At 37.7% G+C, this 23,687-nt stretch overlaps 1 protein-coding gene across 2 annotated transcripts in view; it reads left to right on the top strand.

Moving 5' to 3' along the window:
* The window catches only part of FAM3C (FAM3 metabolism regulating signaling molecule C), a 51,591-nt gene that overhangs the window by 8,210 nt on the left and 19,694 nt on the right, over positions 1-23,687 (top strand). Inside the window, exons 2-5 of one of the 2 annotated variants that reach the window (XM_060020797.1) lie at positions 9,071-9,125; positions 13,020-13,124; positions 20,361-20,390; positions 21,156-21,279. In XM_060020797.1, the coding sequence (XP_059876780.1) occupies positions 9,113-9,125; positions 13,020-13,124; positions 20,361-20,390; positions 21,156-21,279 (272 nt within the window). In that variant the 5' untranslated portion in view covers positions 9,071-9,112. Of the gene's footprint in view, positions 1-9,070; positions 9,126-11,635; positions 11,836-13,019; positions 13,125-20,360; positions 20,391-21,155; positions 21,280-23,687 lie in introns of those variants that run through there. The other variant, XM_060020796.1, reaches the window with a different exon arrangement.

Below are 23,687 nucleotides of genomic sequence, written 5' to 3'. Positions count from 1 at the left end.
GCACGGGGATATTGGCTCGGTGCTCTGTGACAGCCTGGAGGGGTGGGATAGGGAGGGTGGGAGGGAGGGAGACGCAAGAGGGAAGAGATATGGGAACATATGTATATGTATAACTGATTCACTTTGTTATAAAGCAGAAACTAACACACCATTGTAAAGTAATTATACCCCAATAAAGATGTTAAAAAAAAAAATAAAATAAAATAAAATGCAAGGTAGCTGGATCATAGGGTGTAATGCACTCCAATTTGGCCCCATATTATTTTCATCCTACCCATTTCCAGTCTTTCACATGTTGGTGTTTCAGATCAGGTAAGAAGTCTTATTTTTAAGCTTCTGTGTACTTTAGCGATTTCCATTTTGTAATCACAGTCCATTAAAATATTTACTTAATGTCACGTTGACATTATTGTGGCTTGATCATTTGATTTCTTTTTTATCACTTTTTTTCTGTTAGAGAGTTCATAGCCCTCATTAATGCCAGCTAGCTGGTTATATGCATATACACCAGCCACCTACTGTCCTATAATGAGTAGTTTTAGGATGTTGTGGTGGTAATTGGCATCAGCACCAAGTCTGGGTCAGAGTAAACCTGAACTTTGCTTGCCAACTTAAATAGAAACACCATGGTGGTACATTGGGTCCTGAATGAGGGAATATCTGTAGATTAGGACAAATCTTTGCTCATCAATGAGAATTCATTGAAGAGCAACCCCTCCTGCTGTGGTGTTTCCTTAGTGACATCATTTTGGCAAACGAAATATTTTTGTCAGGAGAAACCTGCTTAACTATGTTAGATTTGGGATGGGGAAAGCTGAGTACGTGTCCATTTAGTTTCTAATTACTTCAGGTATTGATATTTACAGAAAACATGGTTAAATGCCTGTTGATCAAGTGAAATATTTCAGAAATCTAATACCAAATTTCTGAAGAGGAAAGACTGTAGGTCTCTAGCAAATTCACATCACAGTGGTGGAAGGAGTTGTCCTCTGGAACTCTCAGTGTAGGGTGAACACTGTCGCAATAGGTCTGCTTTTAGAGGGTAGTGTGCATGTGGTCTGGCAGGCTTGATTACTTCTCCCTGCACTAGTCACTGGGGCCAAGTCAGGACAGGCAGGGCACTTGCATGATTAGCAGGGCTCTTTGCTAACTGGTTTTTAACTCGAGGGACAGGTTGGGATGACAGTTATAGTTTGTCGTGTCTCATTCTTAAGAGAATGAAGTTTTATCCAGCTGCTGCAGAACAGATGGAAGTTTTCTGAAGTGTTACTCTCTCCAGGCACTGCCAGGAGAAGCAGATAAAAACAAAGGATAGCAGATTATGCTGGGTAGACAGACTGTGGAGGAAAGCTAAGTGCACCCAGAACGTTTTGCGGGGAAGGGTGGGGTGCCTTCTGGTTCATTTGTGCTTTTCCACAGTATGCTTTTAATCCTGTTTCTGAGGCCCAGTTAGATATTAATCCTCTTTTTAATGTAATTTCAATGTGTAATTTCAATGTGATGCTATTGTATTAAGAAAATAAGTAATGGTATTAGTTCAGAAAACTTATAAACCCAGGGTTAGATCATTCGTATCCCTGTCTTCTTAAGGTTTTCAATAGAACATTAACGTTTTCTTCTAAAAGATTTATTTATTGGTTCTATAGAGCCATTGTTTAGAAGTTTTTGGTCTGTTGCTCTGCAGTCTCACCTTTTTGAAGGCCATTTTGCAGGAGATTGGATACATTTACCTTTTCCTCCGTGATCTTTGGAAAAAGTGAATATATTCTTGGCATTATAGAATTATACAGATCTTCTTTCTTTACCAAATACTTTGTTTTTAGCTCCTTTGCTTTTTTTTTTATTTTCTTCTAGTCAAAATGTAAGATTAGTTTAAAAACCTGGGATACTTTTCTAGTTGTTATGTAGACGTCGAAAAATTTCCCTTTCACCATATAGGGTCATACTTACACTTTTAAGTGTCTGACACATGTGTGTTAAAATGGTAGATTTTTAAAACATCCATTCTCTAGGATTCTATATCAGAGTCTCCTACTAGAACTAAAATACTGTTAAGGTAGTAATTGGATTTTTTTTCTGTTGCTTAACAGAAAACACCAAATTCTATTAAATTCACAATATTTATAACACGGTGATAGCAGCTCACATATCATACTGAGTGTTTGAATGTTAAGATTCTTTCAAATGAATGCAGTCTTCTCACCCTCTTCATTTCGTTATTTCAGAAATGTATCCCTCCTGGTGAAGATGTGTGCATAGTGGCATCTGGGGGAGATGGGTACTTGATAGCAGTCTGCACCTACCATAGTGACAGCTTTCTATTAAAGCAAAGATTTCTTAAAACTAAATATTTGGAATTTTAAAAATTGATCAAACATCAGGTGCACAGTTACCCGTCCCCCCTTCTCCCTTTTTAAGCCCATCACAAAAATAATCACTTTTAAAGACTTTAGAAAACAGTTAAGATCTCGTCACTATCATTTTACAGTTAATGAAATGGGATATAATAAGATTAATTTTCCCTGTTTTTTTTAATGTCTCCTGGGATCGTTTGGAAAACATTCCTAGATTTATTCCCATCTTTGCTGTAGGTGGACAGCTTCATCTGTAGGAAGGGAAGGACTTCTTTTCTCTTGAAGAGGATCCATTATATTGCTTCTCACGGAGTATATGCTTCTTCCATGAAGAGCAGTTGATTATGAAAATGTATGGTGAACACGTATAGAACACAGAAGTCAGCATTGTCTGATTTGTCCTACTTCTGTACTAGTACTTCTAAGAGGACCCATAGAAGCCTTATGGGAATTGTATAGCCCACAAGTAGCCCAGCAAGAAATGTTGGAATATTAGAGCATGGTCAGGAAAGTTTTTTATTCCTCTATTTATAAAGTTTTTAAAATTTAAGTTCATTTTTTATTCCTTTACCTCAGGTTGGCAAATTGTGACCTATGGGTCCACATGGGTCATGAACCAAGACTGGCTTTTATATTTTTAGGTGGTTGGAAAGAAAAAATCAAAAGAAGAAGAATATTTTGTAATGTGAAAATTTTATGAAATTCAAATTTCAGTGTGCATAAGTGAAGTTTTATTATAACACAACTGAGCCCATTTGTTTCCATATTGTGTATGGCTGCTTTTCAGTTACGACTACAGAGCAGAATAGTTTGAATAGACACTATATGGTCTAAAAGCTAAAGCATTTACCGTCTGGCCCTTTTACAGAAAATTGCCAACACTTGCTCTGTTTTATTTACATAAATGCACGTATTTTTTGCAAATAGTTTTCTTTAAATACCATACTTTTGTTTGTACGCATAACATTAGAAGAACTTACCCTTGTGACTTTTAGCTGCAGTATTCTTTTGATTTCAGTATTATATCATTTTCCTCTTTAACTGATCTGGGACTGAAAATTTAGTCGCTTACATTTTGATCTTGAGAGGTGGTCTAGGTTCTCCAGAGAAATAGAACCAATAGGAGACTGCCTGTCTGTCTGTCTGTCAATCTATCTATCTGAGATAGATAACTATCAGAAGGAATCAGCTCATGCAGTTGTGGAGGCTGAGAAGTCCCAGGGTCTGCAGTTGGCAGGCGGGCGTCCACAGGCCTGAGAGCTGGGAGAAGTCAGTGGTATAAGTGTCAGTCCAAGTCCGAAGGCAGGTGAAGACCAATGGACCGGCTTGAAGACAGTAGGCATAAAGAGCAAATGCTGCCCTACTCAGCCTTTTTTGTTCTAGTCAGGTCTCCCAATGGATTGGGCAATGCTCACTCACTTGGGGAAGGCAAATTGCTTTACTCAGATGTTAATCGCATCCAATAACACCCTCACAGACACACCCAGAATGTTTGACAAAGTACGGTATCTGGGCGCCCAGTGGCCCAGTGGAGTTGTCACACATAAATTAGCCATCACTGGGCCTAAATGTACTTTGAATCTATTTGCTTGTACTTTTACCTTTTTTTCCCCCCCTTAGTCCTCTTGAAAAGCCCCAGTTCATATGAATATTAGAATCGTCTGTTGATTGTCAGTTGATTCATTTAAAATTGCTGTCCAGGAGGAAAAATTTTCTTCTACCCTTCTAGGTTCCTCTGCCTGGTCTAAAAATTAAATTAACATGAAACAGATTAGCAGAAAATCAATAGTTCAATAACATGTATACATGGGGGAGACCCAGGAAAACTGAGTCCTTAAATACTATCTTCCGCTAAAGACTAAAGAGGAGGGATGTAGCGGGTAGTGGTTTGGGACTTCAAAGGGGAGGAAGGCAATTCACGTGGAGATGGAAAAGCAGATGTTTGGTAAATGTTTGCTGGGTCTTGCAGTGGCAATGGGACACCTAGAGGAATTCTAACAAACAGATTTTGCTAGGTTCCTCCCTATCTACACATGTAGTTCATACTACAGTTATCTGTGGTGATAGTTCCCTTCCTGTTACAGACCCTCTATAAATTCTTTAGGCAGCTAAGGGGGAAGGTCAAAGAGTCTTTTGGGCCTTGACTGTTTCCAGCTCAAAATAATTAACACACCAAAGAGACATTTGGGGTTGCAAATTTTGTTTCCTTACATTGCTGTTCGGCCAGCACTGTGTTAAAAGTGGATTGAATGGAGTGTATTTTTGGAGTATAATTGGTATATATTTTTTTGGTATATATAATTGGTAGTATTTTCTTCTGGCTTAATTAAGTAGTCGTTTGTTAATATTAAATGTATCAGTGAGTGTGTCTGTATACTTCATTTTCCTTTGTCCTTTCTGTCTTGGACGAGTGTTCTTTTTTTTCTTTTTAAATAACTGCATCCTTTAAAGGCAGTAATACAGTTACTGGATTAAGAGACCACAGGAGGCAAGGCAGGTGACGTTTCTGGAAGACAGATATGGAGTACAAAAAGGGGGCGGAGTAGAGTCATGCGAGGATCATTGTAAAAATACAGTACGTTATATACATATTTGCACCATCAGCTTTCAACTCTGAAATAGTATTTACACTATTGTTACAGTCCTGGTTAGAGAACAGTTTTTCTTTCAAAGCTCGGCCTGATGGCAAATGAAAATTTTGGGTGAATTCATAGTCCCATGAGGTTCTTAGGCTGCATAGTCCAAGAGGAGGGTTCCAGCTTCTATTTCATCCATTTTAATTTCATTTTAATTTCAGTATTAAACAAGTATTTAAATTTGGTTTTACAAAAGAAAATTCTCAAAGGAGGGAAAAAAAAAACCCAACCATGGCCACGCTGTGTATTCTTTCTTCTTTTACAAACACTAAGGGCTGCAGCCCTCTGCTTCCAGGCCAACACTGGTGGCTGAAGAAAAATCTCACTAATGATGGTTTAAAACAAAACAAAACAAAGCAAAAAGACACAAAGACAAACCGAACCGACCTGATCGTGGCACACCGACCCTGTGGGGCTGCCTCTCCCGCCCTTGCTTCTGACCCCAAACTCAACAGGACTATTTTTCTTCTGGGGCAGGGCGTTTGGTATTGAACCCTCTTTAACCTCCTACCCCGAGGAGGTGGGAGGGGGAACCCTTTGGCTGGGACACCATGGGTGTCCAAGGAAAGAGTCAGGGCCCTTAAGCCAGGTGTCTGAGGAGGTGGGATGAGGAAAAAGGCGGAGTACCGACACACAGGCGGGAGGGAGCCCGGCTGCACAGGCCTCGCCCAGTTCCCCTCAGGCCGCGTCCACGGGGTGGGCCTCCTCTGGGGCTCTGCGGACAGGACAGGGCCTCAGCCAGGGCCCCAGGGGAGGTGGGGGTGCCCGGGCAGGCATCTCTGCTCCCTTCCCGGCTCAGCGGGATGAGAGCAGGACACAGGCTTTGGGCTCCATGCCCCCTACCCACAGTGGGGACTGACGAGTGTTCTAACACACATGCTTAGTCATTTTGACAACCCATCAGAGCCCTAGAGTGGCTAGTTGGCAGCAGGGATTAGCAATTCCCAGAGCAATTTGCAAAAGCCAAATTGATTGACATGGAATTTTGTCAGGAAGCTTCTCAGAGCGTGGCAGGGAGCTGCTGGGAAGTGGAAGGGAAGTGGAATTGTTTATAGTATCAGCTTCTTACTTTCCCTTCACATGACCTTGGACAAATCCCTTGACCTCATCTATAATGCCATAGGGCTGATGGGAAGATTACATAAAATAAGAATGTGTGTGACTTACTCTGCTGTTTGCATTATTTCCTAGTTTTTGTTAAATGGCAAGACTTTCCCGTCCTGGTGAACAATTGTTTTTATGGCTTATTTTGTTGATATAGAATGGGCCCTTATAATTTACCTGATGTAGCTCGAGTCCACTTCTCAAGGAAGGAATGAAAGTGTCACTTGACCTGTGTTTTTATCTATTGTCCTGAAGTTGATTGATTCTAGGACAATGCCTGTTTATTCAGACCTGAATTTAACAAAACTTCATGAATCAGACCAACGTAGACAGCTGGGCTAAAGGAAATGTTTAAATTATAAGAAATTCGAAGAAATCTGGTATGTTGATCTGAGACCCTAATTCAGGTTCTCTCTTTCGATCCAGGTTACTTACTAAATTAGCGTTTATCCAGAATGGTGCTTCCTTGCTCCGGGCAGCATGATGGCCCTGCTCGCAGTGGGCTCTGATGATTGTGCACTTTACATGTTACAACCTGATCTGGCTCAGTCATTGATCTATAAAACACTGAAACTTATTGTCTTGACCTAGACTACACTTTTGGGGGGCAAAATGTATTTTACAAATGTATTTCACAAATGTGCTATTAGGGTTTCTGTTTGTTTGTTTGTTTTTAATCTGTCTTAAAAACACTCTCCTCCTACCACCCATATTCTTATTTTGGAAATGGCTCTAATTTCTATATCTCTGCCTTTTAATTAATATATAAGAACAATTATAAAATTTTCACCTGTTGCCTCTGAATTAAAGGGCTCTGAATTTTTAGCAGAGACCTTTTTCCTCCTTTTATTGCTGTGTTCATTTTCTCTGGACCTTTTCTACCTCCCCTTGGTTGTTGGAGGTTCAGTTTGAGGTATATAGCAGACTCCATTAAGGTGGTTTACTTCTCCCCCATCCCCCAAGATGATTCTATGTAAAGATTTTCTTTGTTTTTAATGTTCTCCTAAGAAGACAAGTTAGGAATGATTTGGAATTAGCATATTGTAAACAGATACTCCTTGATTTGCTCTCAAATATATTCAATACTCTTTCCTTATGCCGATTTACACTCTTGAATCATTAATTTGCTTCTTAAGCAAACTAATTAAAAATGTGTCGTGGCTGAGATTTGATGAGATTTTAATTTAGAGATTTTATTAAATGTTATTCTCCGAGAAATTTAATGGAAAACATGAATTTGGCTAGACCATTGTAGTTGCTTATATTGTGGTCTTACTAGTGTTAAGTTTAGAAGCAGGCTGGTTAGGCAGTCCAAACAAGGGATAGGTACATGAGGCAGTGATTGTAATTGTACAGGCGTGACCTCCTCGGCAGGTAATGGAAACAGTGAAATAGAACATCAGGTGTCTGCTCAACTGCTTATCACTCTCCCCCCAAAAATTATCGCAGGCCATGTTCACGTAAGAGTGATGTTATTTTGGAGTGTTAGCTGGGAGGAAAGACATATATGTGTGTTTTGAACATAATATTCAATCTTGCTGGAAGTCAAAAGAGGATTTATAGCTCGTTAGGGTTTTCATTTGAGAAGCCAAGATTTTTTTTTTTTTCTGCTTTTATGTGGTAACTTGTGGATACTTCAGTATCTCTTGTTTCCTGGATACTTCAGTATCTCTTGTTTCCTTGTAGCGTTTTCCTGGCCTGTGGCTAAGTAACAGTGTCTTTTCCTATTATGTGGAAGGTGTTCAGATAACTAACAAAGGAAATCAATAATGCTCAGTTCAGTACTGGTATAAATATAAATGTTGATATTTTCTTCAGGGTAGATTGAGCAGAAGGAAAGGGAGTTCCCGTAAGAACATTGGTCCTTTTAGATGCTCACCACCTCCACCCCCGATAAATCCTTATTGGTGAATAAGAAAACTGGATGTCTCACTCCCTTTCAGTGTCCTTCAGGAGTCTGCCATTGTTTTTATTTCAATCATTCTGTGCATTACTAGATCAGACATCAACATTGAAACACCAGTACTAAAATACAGTCTAAAATAAAGAAATATATATTCTTGATTGATGCAATTCATTAATCGAAATTTTCTTTGGACTACCTTTCCTGTACAATACATTGAGTAGACTGTGGAAGCTGTCTAGCTGAACTCGAGCATGAATTTCCTATCAAACTCGTATACTTGCTTTCCCATTTTCTTTTTAAAATTTCACCTATCTTGAGTTATTTCTTAGGGGGGAGCACACAAACATATAAGCAGATTTTTTTTTCCAGTATCTATTTCTTGTTATTATTAGAATAATATCAGATTACAGTTTCTTCATTTGATGTATAACATACACTGTCAATAATGATGATTGCTGGAATATTTAAAATTGCAGTTCTATAGATCTGAATATGTTCTTTCACAAATTTAAATTGAAAACATGAAGAGGAAGAGGACCCCTGGTATTAAGATAAGGTGCCTTTCCTATAAGTGCTTATCATAGTGACACCTGAATTGTGTGATAGGAGTGAGCCCTAGAGCAGGAGCCAGCAGACCTAAATCCTCACCCCATTTCTGCAGGTAATTTGTTCCCTCACTAGATAAGCAGCTTAACCTCTTTGGACCTCAGCTGAAAACTGGTGGTTTGGAACTAAATATCAAAAGTTTGTTACAAATGCATAATCACTGAGAACAGTAAGGCATCATTCTGTCCATGCTTGATGACAAGTTTTCCCTCCGTCCTTCAGTTAGGGAGCGGGAGATAGAGCAGTTTTAGACACACCCTCCTCTCCGGAGCTTTTATGGCCCAGTGGAAGGAGACAGGCCCAGTGCTAAGAGCTTTTTCATTAAATGTTAATATTGGTAGAATACTTAGAAATGTCATGACATTTACTTAATTAGTTTAATATATACACTCCAAATCAAACTCAATCTAGGGAGGAATGCTCATTCTAGACCTAATGCTGTTTGCCTTTTCTTTTGATTCTAGGAGCTTATTTAATGAAAAGTGCCATAGACTGAAAAACCAAACATGAGGGTAGCAGGTAAGATACTTACTTCAGTAGAAATAATTTTGCTTTTTGTATAACCTGTTTGTTTAGTAATGACTGAATGAGAGGGTAAATAATCATTTTCTATGTTGAGTGTGACTGAATATAACAAACTAAATCATTATTTAGCCTTTTTACTTTTTTAGGTAGTTGGCAAATCATAAATTGGACGTTTAGTGGGTTCTACATAAGTTTTTGGGGGACGCTTCTGTTGAAATTATTTATGCTAAATATTTTAAGTTATGGTTTTTAATGTTTACGTCCTTATACATTAAGCTTGTTTGCCTAATAATATAAAAATATAAATACATATATATATAATGTTCATATAAAGAACGATTTTGATAACTTAGGGAGGCTGATTTTTATTTTTGCTAAGTTGTAGCTTGTTGAGAAAAATGAATTGTGAACTTTAAAAGCTTAAATCTTTCCTATGTGTGTACATAAATTGAAACTAGTGTACGTGAAGAATTCAGTAAAATGTCTTTTGCGTAAATGACTGTTGTATTTGCTAGGTCAGGTTTAGCCTGCATTAGTGAGGTTATGTGTAAGGACATCTGTTCCTTAGGCAGCATACTGAGGAAATTTAAAAATACCATTTGGTGTTCATAGTATTAAGGTAGTTACCTTTATCAAAAGACAGATCCATAAATAACAGGAGAGGCTGAGACCTCTTCCTAACTATAGTGAAAACAAGTGTGATCCCTCCACCCTGCCCCTCTAGCACAGCCACTGTGTAGAAGATGCACACTTTACATAGAAATTTCTACTAAGTAGTGTGTGTCCATCATAGGAGACAGCTTGTCATTTCTCAAAATCAAGATAGTCATTCTTTTAATTATCATCTCACCATTAAAAAAAATTTTCTTATGGGGGCGTCTCTAATGGTATGGTTCTAAAAGTACGTTACTTATTTAAGCATGGTGATTTGAAATAAAGCAAGTTTCTCTTTCTCATGTAATTCTACATTCATTCTAGTTGAAATTAACTTTGTCATCTAATCCATTTCTCTGATTAATTAATACCAAGATTAATTGATGAGTAATTATTCACTGAGTGCTGATGTTATATTTGACACTGTTCTTAGTATAGGTCTCAAGGGAACTGCCTTTAATGAAGGAATAGGAAGATTAGCTATTAGTTTATTGATTGTAGACTAATTAATCTCTTCTAATTAAAAAAAAAATCCTGGTTGCTTTGAAATATCCTTATAGCCATTATTCTTACAGTGAGGCATTAATATCTCAAGTTTATGCTTTTTGGTTTGTGAAAAATAGGGACACACTCAGATTAGTACAGTCCATGGCTGGAAGTAGGAGGGAATCTCATGGGTGGAATGGGAACTGTGGTGTGCTGTGGGTAAGCCCCTCCCAGTCCAGAAGTGGATGGTGACAGCTCTGGGGGAGCCCCTCTGCAACAGGAGGTCCAGAACCCTACCATTATGGAGGCTCTGCTGGTCTTCACCCGCCTGCCCCCTCAGGGACCTTCTGCTTGTTCTATCACCAGTTAGTTTCTCCGCCTCTAAATTCTCTGTCTCTTAGAGCTTTTGTTTCCTCCTACTTCCTTTGATGGTTTCTTATACTTCAGTAGGTCTTGGTTTAAAACTAAATTCTGCCGCTGACTAGTTATGTGACCTTAGGCAAGTGATCTAAATTTTTGACCTTGTTTTCCTTATTTGTAAAATGAAAAGAGTGTCTTGAAAGGCTGTGCAAATGAAGTTGTGCTAATAAGGCACTTAGGTCTGTAGTAGGCACTCACTAAATGGTGTGTGTATATTTTATATACATGTATGTATATGTAAATATGTTGTATATTGTTTAGTATAGGCTTAGGTTTAGCTTGGTATTGAATTTAGTCCAGAACTTTTGTGTATTATAAACTTGGTATCTTAATCACTGTAATATTTCAGTCTTGAACAACGAAGGTTTGGTACATCTGCTTTAAGGGACAGGGAAAGATTATTTGCACACGCCCATGATTGCTAGAAAATGAGATGTTAAGACTGTCATGTGACGTATAATTCCAGCCCTTGGTCTTAAATGATCCAGAAGGAATATGCCACCTGTTAACCTTTGGCAAACACTTGTTTAGAGTGTTACTGTGTATCAATACAAGGCACTCTACTAGATCCTGTGGGGGAAGAGTTCAAAGCCTAATGGAATTTTACTCGCTCCTGTGCTGAAAATGTAGATGACTTGTAGTCACTCTTTTCTTTTCTTTTTATTCAAACAGAAAGTCACAAAAATTATAATCATCCTCATCAGTTCACTCAGTCCCATGTAATTTTTTTTATCTTGATCTTTTGTTAGCACTTTTATGAATTCATCAGTTTTCCATTAGAGTTCTGAAAATGCTTATTCATTCAGTTCAGCAGTATAGTCAGTTACCAGAAACCCGTACTTGTCAGAGTCTTTTTCATGAAAACAGGAAGCAGTTTTGGAAGGGGGAGAAGGAACAAAACAGGAGGCGGGGTGGGAATTGATTGGTTTAGTAGTTAGGCTTCCTCCTTGCCATCTCATTTCTATATTTATAGAGCGTTTCTAAATAAAAGTGAGTAGCTCTGAGAATCTCCTGCTTCTCAGCATCGTCAGCCCTTCTGAGCATCATCAGTTCGTTCATTTCCCATCCCCGTAAGGATACAGTCCCAGTCTCTACGTTTATGAAGTTAGGATGAACACAGTTCTTTTTTACTCTTCCTTATCCGGTAAGTTGAGTTTTGGTAGCTTCCCTGAAGAATGTGGTCATTTGATGGTAGTGGAGAACCTTACAAAGCACTGGGCTCTGTCAGGATCCCTGGATTCCTGTCCTTGTGCTGCCGCTAAGATATCTGTAATCTTGGGCAGTTGCCTCACTTGTGGGCTTTTGTTTCCTTAAGTAAGTATAGTGAAATGACTGCTGATCTTTTAGATCAATTTAAATTAAACTTTTGGTAAGAGAGGGGAATGGAGATTATATAGGCAAATATTAATATTGTTTCTGAATAGCCTAATGAGATGGCTCTGAAATTCTAAGAGTAAGAAGATGATGTTTCTTTCCTGTCATTTTTCATGTCCTTTCGTATCTTGTACTTTTTCTTTCCTAGATTTGCTTAGCTGTGGAGAAGAAAGACAAGTGATGATTCACATTAAGCAGTTAATTAATTAGTAGCAGTGCTAATTCTTTGTAAGGCACTCAGAAATAATTAAACATATAAAGGTACGGAAGACTAAGAGTCTGTTCACAAAGCTTACCATGTAACTGTGTTAAATGTGACAGGTGCCAAATTCAGTCCTCCAGGAGTGGGGAAGGCGTGGCTTAAACTTTGGTGTTAAGTATGAGGGGAGATATTTCGTTGTTCACCATACCAGGAGCACTTGTGTGCTTCAAGAGATGTGTGGGTTGGTGAGGACAGTAAGCCTGTTACATTTCACTTGAGAACTCATTGCCGAGTGGACATCCTGGTCTGTTGCCTTAATATCTCTGGAAGGTTCAGCGTTTTTGTATCCTCTCTGTCTTGTATTGCCCTTTATCATTGAAAAGGATTGAGAATGTGTCCTCCCACATACTTGGTGGCGGTGTTCCATTGGCCTTGATACTTTTGTGTAGTCAGCCAGAAGTTGATAGCAGGTCATTTTTTTTCCATGAGAAAACTAAGCAGATGACTCAGGCAGTCCTGTGTCTAGGTTGCTAGACAATCTCATAATTGTTTGATCAGAAAAATCAATCAAAATAGATTGTTGGTACAGTTTTTGTTGTAACTCAAGTAAAATTAAGATCCAGTAGATAAGAAGTAGATATTTGTTAGTCTTAAGAGTTTTTTAAATACACTTACGTTTTTCATGGAAATGCATAACTAAAAATTCGGTGGGCTCATAAGCTCATGTTGAATTATTTCTGCCCTTTATCTAGGTGCTGCAAAGTTGGTGGTAGCTGTGGCAGTATTTTTACTGACATTCTATGTTATTTCTCAAGTATTTGAAATAAAAATGGATGCAAGTTTAGGAAATCTATTTGGTAAGTTTTATTTCTTTTTCTCTTTCTTAAATTTTATTTGTGATGAGATTGTCTTTAAATTTTTACCAGTTATCAACATTGAGTTACTCTGCTGTTTAGGCTGTCTAGAAAAGAAAATGAAATTATATTGGTAAGTGTGATTCATTGGAATATTCTAAAATGTGCAATAGAAAATCTTACAATTAATTCAATATAAAGCACGAATCTTCTATTCAACATTTTGAATATATTTAATGGGGCCTATTTTATGCATGCCTACGGACATTATTCATGGCATTCTAAATGCACATGCTAGAAGATATCACACCCTATTTGAGTTGGCTGCTTAAAAACTTGGAACCAAATCTAACCCTCAGTTAGCAAGTGATTAGGAGTCATGATAATGCATTTTAAATACCAGCCATAGAAATCCATCTTGCTTTCCTACCCTTATTTTCCTTCTGCACCATTTTTCCTTTTAGCAATTTATTTGATGCTATGTTGTAAATGTACCACTACGAGCTGCCTTAATTCAGTTTTAAACAAAATCTTTAAGTTGATAAAATAAGTTAACATTTGAAGTGTTTGAATAAGCTTTGGCTGAGCACTGTTTAAAGTATTAAAAAATAACTCATGAAAGCTCAGACTCTGAAACCTAGAAACAGTATTTTGACCTAGTAGGCAGAAATCAAATGAAACAACCTTGAGATCTCTGGAATAGTTGGTGAGTTTTGCTTTCCGTAAATTAATATAAGACCGAATACATTCCCTCTCACATCTAGTTTCAAGACTCCCTTAAACCAGTGTTTCTCAAACTTTGATGTCAAAGGAATCTCTAGGGAATCTTGATAAATGCAGATTCTGATTCAGTGTCTGGGATGGGGCCTGAGAGTCTGCATTTCTAACAAGATCCCAGGTGATGCTGATTTCCCATCCATGGACCATATACTAGGTATCAGGCTTTAGACAGTTCTGGCATGTAGTCCTCAAGTTTCTGTATATTTTCATTTCTGTACATTTTCAGGTGACTTTTCTTACAATGACTACTTAAAAGTACTTCCTTGTTTTGCACTGAATTCTGCCTTTTATTCTCCCAAGTATTTTCAATCCACTGATCTTGCTTCTACCTGCTGGAGCTCTCTTCCACATTAATGATCTGTTACATAGTTAAGTTGTGGTTATTCTCCTCCATGCCATATTTTTATAAGTGTTCATCTTATCAAGTTATAAAATCCTCCCTTTGAACCATTCTTCTTAATGCACTGTTTATTTTCCTCCTGTCAGTTTTTTGGTACCCATCTTAAAACGAAGTATCCAGGATCGAGCGTAGAATAGTTGTTGCAAAGTGTAGTGAGAATTGTCTTGACTTCTCCTGGGCTGTGTGCGTCTGTTACTGCAAAGGGCCAGCCTGGGGTCCTTTGAGAGCGCAGCTGGTTTCGGTTGAAGGATGGGGCACAAAAACATGGAAGGCATTGAGGACTTGTTCAGTGTTGCTGTGGAAACAGTGTGCTGTAGCTAATTCTTCTAAGTAAGGTTGATGGTAAGGGAGACAACTGTGGGGATGGTAGCTTGAGGCAGAAGTAAGTTGACATTTTTTTCTTTTTTGAAGTAATAGAGAGGTTTTCACTTCTCTATAGGCCGCGGGCAAAGAGTCAGTGAATTACAAATCAATGGGAAGAGATTAAACAGAGAGAAAAGGATGATCCTGGAGAGAAGGGGGCCACGGGACCATTGGTACAAATGAAAAATTACTTTGGGAAAAGGCCCACTGTTTTCAGAGAGAAGAGGCTGGGTGTGGCCACAGTGTTTCCCTGGTCTGGATCTTCATCTCTAGTCTGGATGGTTTATTTGGACATTGCAGGGATGTTCTTGGGTCTATTTCTTATCTTTGATATCTGCCTATGTCACCACTGCCAGAGCAATTCTCTTAAAACTCTTGAACCTTTAGTATTTCAGTGGAGAGTAAAATCTGAACTCCCTGCTAGGATGGCACTCAGTCCCCAGCCTGCCTCTGCCTTCCCCACCTGTACTCCCCCACCCTTCCTGCCCTCCCTCCCTCCCGCTGGCTGTGCCCACGTGCACGTGATCTACAGACACAAACCCTGTCCTGTCCTTTCCTACCTCAGCCTTCGTTCATGCTTCCTCACCCCGCGCATCTTTCTCATCTCCCCTTCATCTGTTAATCCTTCTCATTTTTCAAAACTGCATAAGTGCCCCTTCTTGGGAGAAATTGTATTTTAGTCTCCCTCTTTTCCCTGTTAGAGTGTTTCTCCTTTTTCTGAACTGTCCATTATAATGCATAGTACTTATATCTCAATTTGGCCTGATTTTATTCTGCCTTACGTTATAGAATTTCTTTTATTCTTTTTCATGTATTCGGCCTCCCTTACTGGAGAATGAATGTTGAGAGCAATAATATCTTAGTGACTCACCCAGCATCTAGTGCTGGGTCCTGTACATAATAAATGCTGATTGAATGGAAAATGGATATAGGTAATTGAGGATTAGGATTTTTACATGGGGAGGAGGAGTATTTTCAAAGTGGGATTCATTTAAAGCTGTATTAGTTGACAAGCCACTGGTCGTCAGCTATGAACAAACACTGAGCTACTTTAACTAGGATAATCGTCTTTCTTAATTTTCATTTTGCTTTTTCCTAATGTTACGAACGTGCAAGTTTTTATTGTGTATGTTTTAGCTATTTAATTTAGGCATTCTTAGGGAAGATGGTTTATTTTGTTGTCATAACTGAAGTTAGGACAACTGAAGTTATGTTTTGTATCCACAAAACCTTATTGGATTCCAATCTATTGAATTGGTGAAAATTTAATTTGTGTGGTTATTTTTAATTCTTATTTGAGAATAATTCAGCAAAGATGGAGATATGGTTGTGTTTGCCATTTGTTTAGCATCTAACAAGTTTAACTCAACATTAAGATTGTTTCTATAATCAGTATCTTAGAGGGACCCATGAGATTAACTATAGTTCTTTTGGTGGTGAACTTTTCCCATTTTTCAACTTGTTGATATAATAACTTACTTGATAGTTTATGTAAATTTACATTCAAGTTGATTATATAGTACTGTTTTAGAAAAATACAACATTTCTAGAAAGGAAGAATGAAAAATTTTGCCTGCAATTAGTAGTTGAAATAACCAAAATAGATTCTGATTTTTTTTAACAATTTTTAACAAAACATTTATTTTAAGATAATTGTGGATTCACATGCATTTGTAAGAGATAATATGGAGAGATCCTACATACCCTTTACTCAGTTTCTCATTGGTAACGTCTTATAAAGCTACATACAGTGTAGTGTCACACTTAGGACATCAACATGGGTACAATCTACCAGTCTTAGTTATGATTGTGGTTTAACATAGTGTTAGTTTTCAGTATGGATACTTAACAGCTAGTAAATGTACTGAAAACAGTCCAAAATATTTTTGCAGTAAGTACTTAATATTCTCTTTAGTCGATTTACTTTTACCTTTCAGATTTAAACGACTGAAATATTATATACATATAAATTATTTGAGACATTATTAAAAACTAAAGTACAAAGTAGTTCTATTGGATTTCTTTAGCCTGACTTGTTGAAAGACATTCACTGATAAAACCAAATGTTTATTATCGTTTCTTGAAGTGAAAAGCTGAATATATTGAAAGACATTAAGAATTAAAGCTATCAAGGTAGTTTGAGAAATGAAAGTTGCAGAAAAGGAGGGATTTTTGTGTTCGTGTGTTGTGCCCAAACTCTACATGTGGAAAACATCCCGTTTTATTTATGAAAATTTACCTTTTTGGCCTCCAGGTGCTAAAATTCTCAGAACTTCAGGCCAAATAGAGGGCTTTTGCTTGTGATGCATATTGGATAAAATTTGTTTTAATCTGAAAAGTTTTTCACAAGAGGCTTTTTTTTTCCTTTGAGCATCTTCTCCCCTTACTCTTACACAAATTAAATGGAGGTGATGTTATTTCTCAAAAGTCTGATGATGAAGAAACATTTACCCCAAATTTTATCCCAGTAAAGTTTTTTAAATTGAGTTGCATTGATTTATTATTTATTTATTAATACCTCTTAAGTTTTCCAATCAAATCCATTTGACCATTTTAGAAGCTCATCCCTGGTTTTCCTTCTGTCTCCTTTTCCTCAGCCACACTCTTCCTCTGAGTGTTAGTTGATGATTAATGTCTCTAAGATTTCTCTCCTCAGCCCTCTCCTCATTTTAACTCCTCCCTTTGTGTGGCCTCATCATTTGCCAGTTTTCCAGTTTATACCTTCATCCCAGGTCTCATTTACAAGCTGGCCTCTAGACTTCTGCCTGGGTCTTCTCCAAGTGTCTTAAAATTAACAGGTCCACAGAGAGCTCAGCACCCATTACCACACCCCATCTCCTCACTAGACAACAAACATCTCGAGTGAGAGACAGTGTTTTTGTTCTTTGGCTCATGTAAATGGATAAATGAATGCTTCTAAAGGCAAATGTCTGAGCGGTAAACTTGATTCCTCCCTTTCCATCACCCCTCCATCTGGTCTGTTCCACAGCCTTAGTTGTTCTGAGCCTGTCTACTTCTTTCAAACCCACAGTCACTGCTTTTGTTCAGGTTGCTACCCTTTTTTACCTGGATTACCATAGCAGCGTCCTTGTCCTTGTGGACTCCGTGTCCGAGTCTTGAATCCTCTGCAGTCTGTGCTCCACCCTGCAGTCAGAAGGATGGTTCTGAAAGCTCCCTATCCTGCTTCCTGCTCCTGGCAGGACTAGTGGTTTTTATACCTGTGATCATTAGACCTCAGACAGTCCCATTTTGTTGGGGGGGGGGGTGAATATAAGTCTGGGTGCTAGAATGAGATATGGCTTTGAAAACTGGCTCTGCCGATTACTAATTATGCATAGAACAAATCCAGTTGCTAAACCTATGTGTTCTCAGTTTCTTTCTCTTTAAAACAGAGGTGATGGGCAAATCAACAATACATGCAAAAATACTTGATAGAGTGCCCCACATATGTGAATGAGCTGTTATATTACCCCTGTTTTGATCCCACTGTCTTCCCCATATCTGGCTATCATAAGTTGGGTATGCCAGCATTCCTGATTTGAACAATATTCCTCCGTAAGCATCTTAACATCTGAGCCTGATGATACATGTTTGTTTAGGTCTAAGTGAAATTGAGACTTTCTTTTTTTTTTAATTAATTAATTTATTTATTCATTTATTTTTGGCTGCATTGGGTCTTCATTGCTGGGCACATGCGGGCTTTCTCTAGTTGCGGAGAGCAGGGGCTACTCTTCGTTGCGGTGCGCGGGCTTCTCATTGTGGTGGCTTCTCTTGTTGCGGAGCACGGGCTCTAGACATGCAGGCTTCAGTAGTGTGGCGCACGGGCTTAGTTGCTTGCGTCATGTGGGATCTTCCCGGACCAGGGCTCGAACCCGTGTCCTCTGCATTGGCAGGCGGATTCTTAACCACTGCGCAACCAGGAAGTCTCAAGACTTAATAGTCTGCATGCTGCTAATCACTGGTTGCTAGTCACTCTCTGGCTTTCATTTTCTCATTTACAAAAGTGAGAGCATTGGACCGAATGGTCTCGAATTATTTTTCCCTTTTGTGACATAATGAAGGAAAAATGATATAATTAAGAAAATTGAAAGAATGAGCCCCAGCACCCTAATTTACTAATTGATCATTTTTTGTTTCCTTCAAGTCTTTGTCCTTATCCGTGAATATATTTAGTACTCACAGATAAAGTTTGTTTTTTGCTCTATTCCATGCATTAAACTTTTCCCATGTGACTGCATTGCATTTATGACTTCAACGGTGCATAATATTCTGAGTGTTCTGTAGAGTTAATGACCTTCATTTACTTAGTCGTTTTCCTGTTTTTAAACATTTACATATTATTTTCAGCTTTAACATTCTGTTCTCCAGTTTCAGTACTGGTTTTACAGGAAATTCGCAGTTATCTAAAATAGTACAGAACTAAAAACTAAGTGACTATTTATAGTCAAACAGCTGGCAAACATTTATGACACTGCATGCTTATTAGCTAAATCAGGAAATGGCTAGCCACAATACTGTTGACGATCTGAATTGTAATCTCCTGGGCTGGGATCAGATGTTTGTGCTTTTAAAAAACTCTAAGTGTAGATGTCCAGGTTGACATCTACTGCATTCGGGTTAAGATTTGATCAGAAAATTCTGGCTTCCTTGAACTGATAAATGATAAAAACTCTCAGTAATGACCTTTTTTTATTATTAGTACCTAATACATTTCTATTTTAGGGAAATTAAAGCTTCCTACCACCACTATCCCTCTTGTGTGCTTCCCACTCCCCAAATCTCTTAGCCTAACCTCTGAGATAGATAGGACTTTATATGCATATGTACACTACACCATACAGCAGCAACAACTTTTAAACACCCTGATAGTCACCAAGTATATATTTAAACTCATTTAAAGGGAAGTTTGAAATACCGTATGATATCACTTATATATGGAACCTAAAAAGAACAAACTCAGAGAAACAGAAAAGAATGCTGGTTACCAGGTGTTGGGAGGGGGCGGAGTTAATGAGGAGACATTGCTCAAAGGGTACAAATTCCCAGTTATAAGATTAACAAGTTCGGGGATTGAATGTACCACATGGTGATTATAAGCTAATAATACTGTCATATACTTGAATGTTGCTAAAAGAGTAGATCTTTAAATGTTCTCACCACAGAAAGGAAGTGGTAAGTACGTAATGGGATAGAGGTGCTAGCTACTATTACTGGGGTGTAGTATTATACCACTATATGTACCGGTATCGTGGTAATCATTTTGCAGTTTTTAAATGTATCATATCAAAGTGTTGTGCACCTAAACTTACACAATTTTATGTGTCAACTGTATCTCGAGAAAGCTGGAAAAAAATAAAAAATGAATTTAAAAAAGTTAAGCTTGTAGAGTAACTTTCTGATTGGGATTTAAATTTATAATAACTAAAACTAAACATAAAATGTAAAGGTAAAAACAAAGTACTCTATCAATAATAAAATAATACCCTCCATAATTCCTCTACATAATTGTTTGTAGTGAATTATGTAGCCTAAAGTTACTTTCTCACTTTTTCTCTAAAGTGATATTCATGTTTTATGTATTGTATACTAAGCAATAATTCAAACACATTTTTATAGGCCTATTAGCTCCACACATGTTTAAAAGTGATACTTGCCAATAGCTTTATTCTTTCTAACGATAACTTTTTTTTCCTTAGCAAGGTCAGCATTGGACGCAGTTGCACGTTGTAAGTATTTCATCTCAATATTTTGCAGATGGTTTATTCTCTTAGGCACATGAGAACCTATATTCAAACAATGGATATAGTTCAATGTGAGCAAAACTGATTTTAGAAATTATTAAGTTTTAAGGAAGCTATTTGATTGAACAGCTCAATATTTTGGGTATGTATTTATAATGGATATTTTGTTCCATTAGTGTTTTTTAGCTTCAGTGTTATAAGTACAGAAAGTGTGTAAAAGAACTCCTAGTTAGGGGATATATGTATATGTGTAGCTGATTCACTTTGTTATAAAGCAGAAACTGACACACCATTGTAAAGCAATTATACTCCAATAAAGATGTTAAAAAAGAATTCCTAGTTAGAACTAGTATGTGAGCAGATATTCAGTGATGCATCAGGCTTTTTACTGTCCATTTATTTTGCATATATGGACTGGAAATGCAAAGTAACAATTCCAGACCTCCCCCATCCTGGTTTTTTTAAATGAGCTTAAAAATAATTAGATAAAATATATTTACCCTCATGAAGATCATGTTACTTGTTCCATTTATGTTAATTGTTAGCTTGTTTCCTAGGAGGTTCCGTTTTGTTTTGTTTTGAAGTTCTTTGAAACTCTCAGAAAAAAAAAAAAAAAAACTAGCATGTAGTTTAAGATGTGTATATCTTGGTGTTTCGCATAATGCCCTTTGTGGTTTGAGATACGAAACAAACTAAATACAGAGTCTGTTAACATTGTTTTCTTAAAATAAATTTTTTTTCTCTCCAAAGCTACAAAACCTCCCAGGTATAAATGTGGGATCTCAAAAGCTTGCCCTGAGAAACATTTTGCTTTTAAAATGGCAAGTGGAGCAGCTAATGTGGTAGGACCCAAAATCTGCCTGGAAGACAATGTGTAAGTATTTATCAATTTGGAAGTATAATGTGTGCTATTAAATTTTAGCAAATTGAACCTGAGTTTAATGGATCCTTTGAAAATGTATTGGGCATGCTTTTACTAAAGAAAAGTGATTTCCATTTCCATTATACAATTTTTCCCCACTCATTTAAGGAGTCTTAAACTTCTTACATTCCGTATTAAGAGTGACATAAGAACATAGCATTTATTCAGCTTCATGTAAAGATAAGAGATTTCCTCTGAGTAAATTCTCTAGATCCCAACTGGTAGTCATAGACACAAGGTGGCTATTTAATTTTGATTCTTAAGTAATACGGGAAAAGTTAATTCATTTAAATTAATTAAAAGTTCAGTTCCTCAGTCACACCAGCCACATTTCAAGTGCTAATAGTCACGGACAGCTTGTGCCTACCCACCTGAACAGCACAGACAGAGGGCATTTCCATCGCTGCAAAGAAGTCCAAATAGGACCGTTTTTGTCAAATAGATAGCACTGCCCTAGATAATGAACACTTTATCTTACAAACCAACATCTTTCATCTTAAATGTTGGAATGCTGCTTGTTGAAGTATGAAATAACCCAGCAATAACCTCTAGTCCATTGTGGCCCAGAACTGCTTGCCACTAAACTGAATGGTTTCCTTTACTGAGGTGCTCTACAAAGTATACTTTTTAGGTTTTTTTCAGCCTCCTACCCCAGTGTCCATTGTCACTTGATTGTGAAGTTCCCGCCTGTGAAGTTGCAAACCTTACTTTTAGTTGGTTGCTTTTAATCTGGTCTTGCCTGAAAAATTAGATATGTGAGCTTATTTAAGCTTCACATAAAATAATATATGTACCATTAATATGTAGAATAAAGAGTGAGGTAATTTTACAGATAGAAGGAAACGAGGCAGTTTTTCCCAGCATTTTGTGTGTCTTTTCTTTTTAATATAGAAGCGCTAACATTTTTATCCTAACCCCCTTTTCAGTTAACCATGCATATGTTATTTAGCCTCTTAAAATAACACTTTTCTTATAAATTAAAAGCTTGAGCTAGGTGATCTTTAAGATCCCTCCTCATTTCCTTTTTCCTCATGCTGATGGTAATCCATTGTCCTCTGATGTCTCATAACAGTCTTGCTTTACTGAATTGAATTAAAAAGCACTTGGATTTTAGAAGTTAGTAGATTTTGCATTAAATAATATCCTTCGCGTTACCTTAGAGTGTTCCCATTCACCATTTTCACCTTTTTCACCTTTTTCACCTTGTTTGGCTAAAGGGGCCAGAAATTTGATTCTGAATAATAAGCAGAAGTTTTCTTAGAATGCCCAGCCCATGGTAGATTGTCTTTAGACACCTCTGCCACCTTGAAGCATGAAAGTTTTAATGCAAAGAAGAAGAGATCAAACTCTAATGAAGACTAGCAGGTTCTCTATTCACAGATTAGAACAGGTTAAAAAGAAGAGAGAAGCATATGTGTGCAGGCAGCGGAGTCTGGTAAAATAAGTTCGGGCTCAGAGCCAGAGAACTTGGTTCTAGCATAGTGGGCATGTCCTGTAGAATTTGTATTTCAATTCCTTTAACCGTAAAATTGAGACAGGCTACCTATCCATTCTCTTTTCAGGAATCATTCTGCCATTCCCATGAGAGGCTAAATAATTGATGGGATTTTACAGTTTTGCCTCAGGCCCTGAAATCTAGTCCTTGAAGAAGGACTGAATAATTGGCCAGGGATCCCTAGTGGAGAAATAGGGACAATTCACAGTCTAGTACCTTTTCCAGTATATTCTATTTCTGTATTGAAAGTTTTTCCAGGGAATTCCCTGGTGGTCCAATGGTTAGGATGCCACACTTCCACTGGCAGGGGGTGCAGGTTTGATCTCTGGTCGGGAAACTAAGATCCCGCATGCTGCGTGGCCAAAAAAAAAAAAAGAAAAAGAAAAAAAATAATAAAAGCAGATTGATACGTGGCATATTCATTTGTAGCCAATGGGTAATTTGAGACATTAAATAGCATGTTTCTAGAAAGTTTTTCCAACAAAAAATGTTAAAGAAAGAGTCTGAGTTTTCTTAGCGTCATTCATTCCATTCACTTATTCAACAGATATTTGCTGAGCACAGTCCCTGCTTTTATGGAACATACAGTATAGTAGGGAGATGGATATTTAAGAAGTAAATGCAAATAAATAATTAGAAATTGTGGCACACGCTGCACAGAGCAGCAAGGTGTGAAGAATACTTACTGGGGCAAGTGAGGTGAGGTCGAGGTGTCCAACTTTAGATTGAGTGGGTCAAGGAATAATTTCTCTAAGACAGTGATGTTTAGTCTGAGAACTAAAGGATAAGAAGGAAGACAGCCAGGTGAAGAGTGGGGGAAGACCATTCTAGACAGAAGGAAGAGCATGCTTGAAGGCCCTAAGAT

Source organism: Delphinus delphis, chromosome 9 (genome assembly GCF_949987515.2).
Source record: "Delphinus delphis chromosome 9, mDelDel1.2, whole genome shotgun sequence".
NCBI lineage: Eukaryota > Metazoa > Chordata > Mammalia > Artiodactyla > Delphinidae > Delphinus > Delphinus delphis.
Note: the sequence above shows the minus strand (reverse complement) of the source record. Positions and strands in the feature narration are given on the sequence as shown.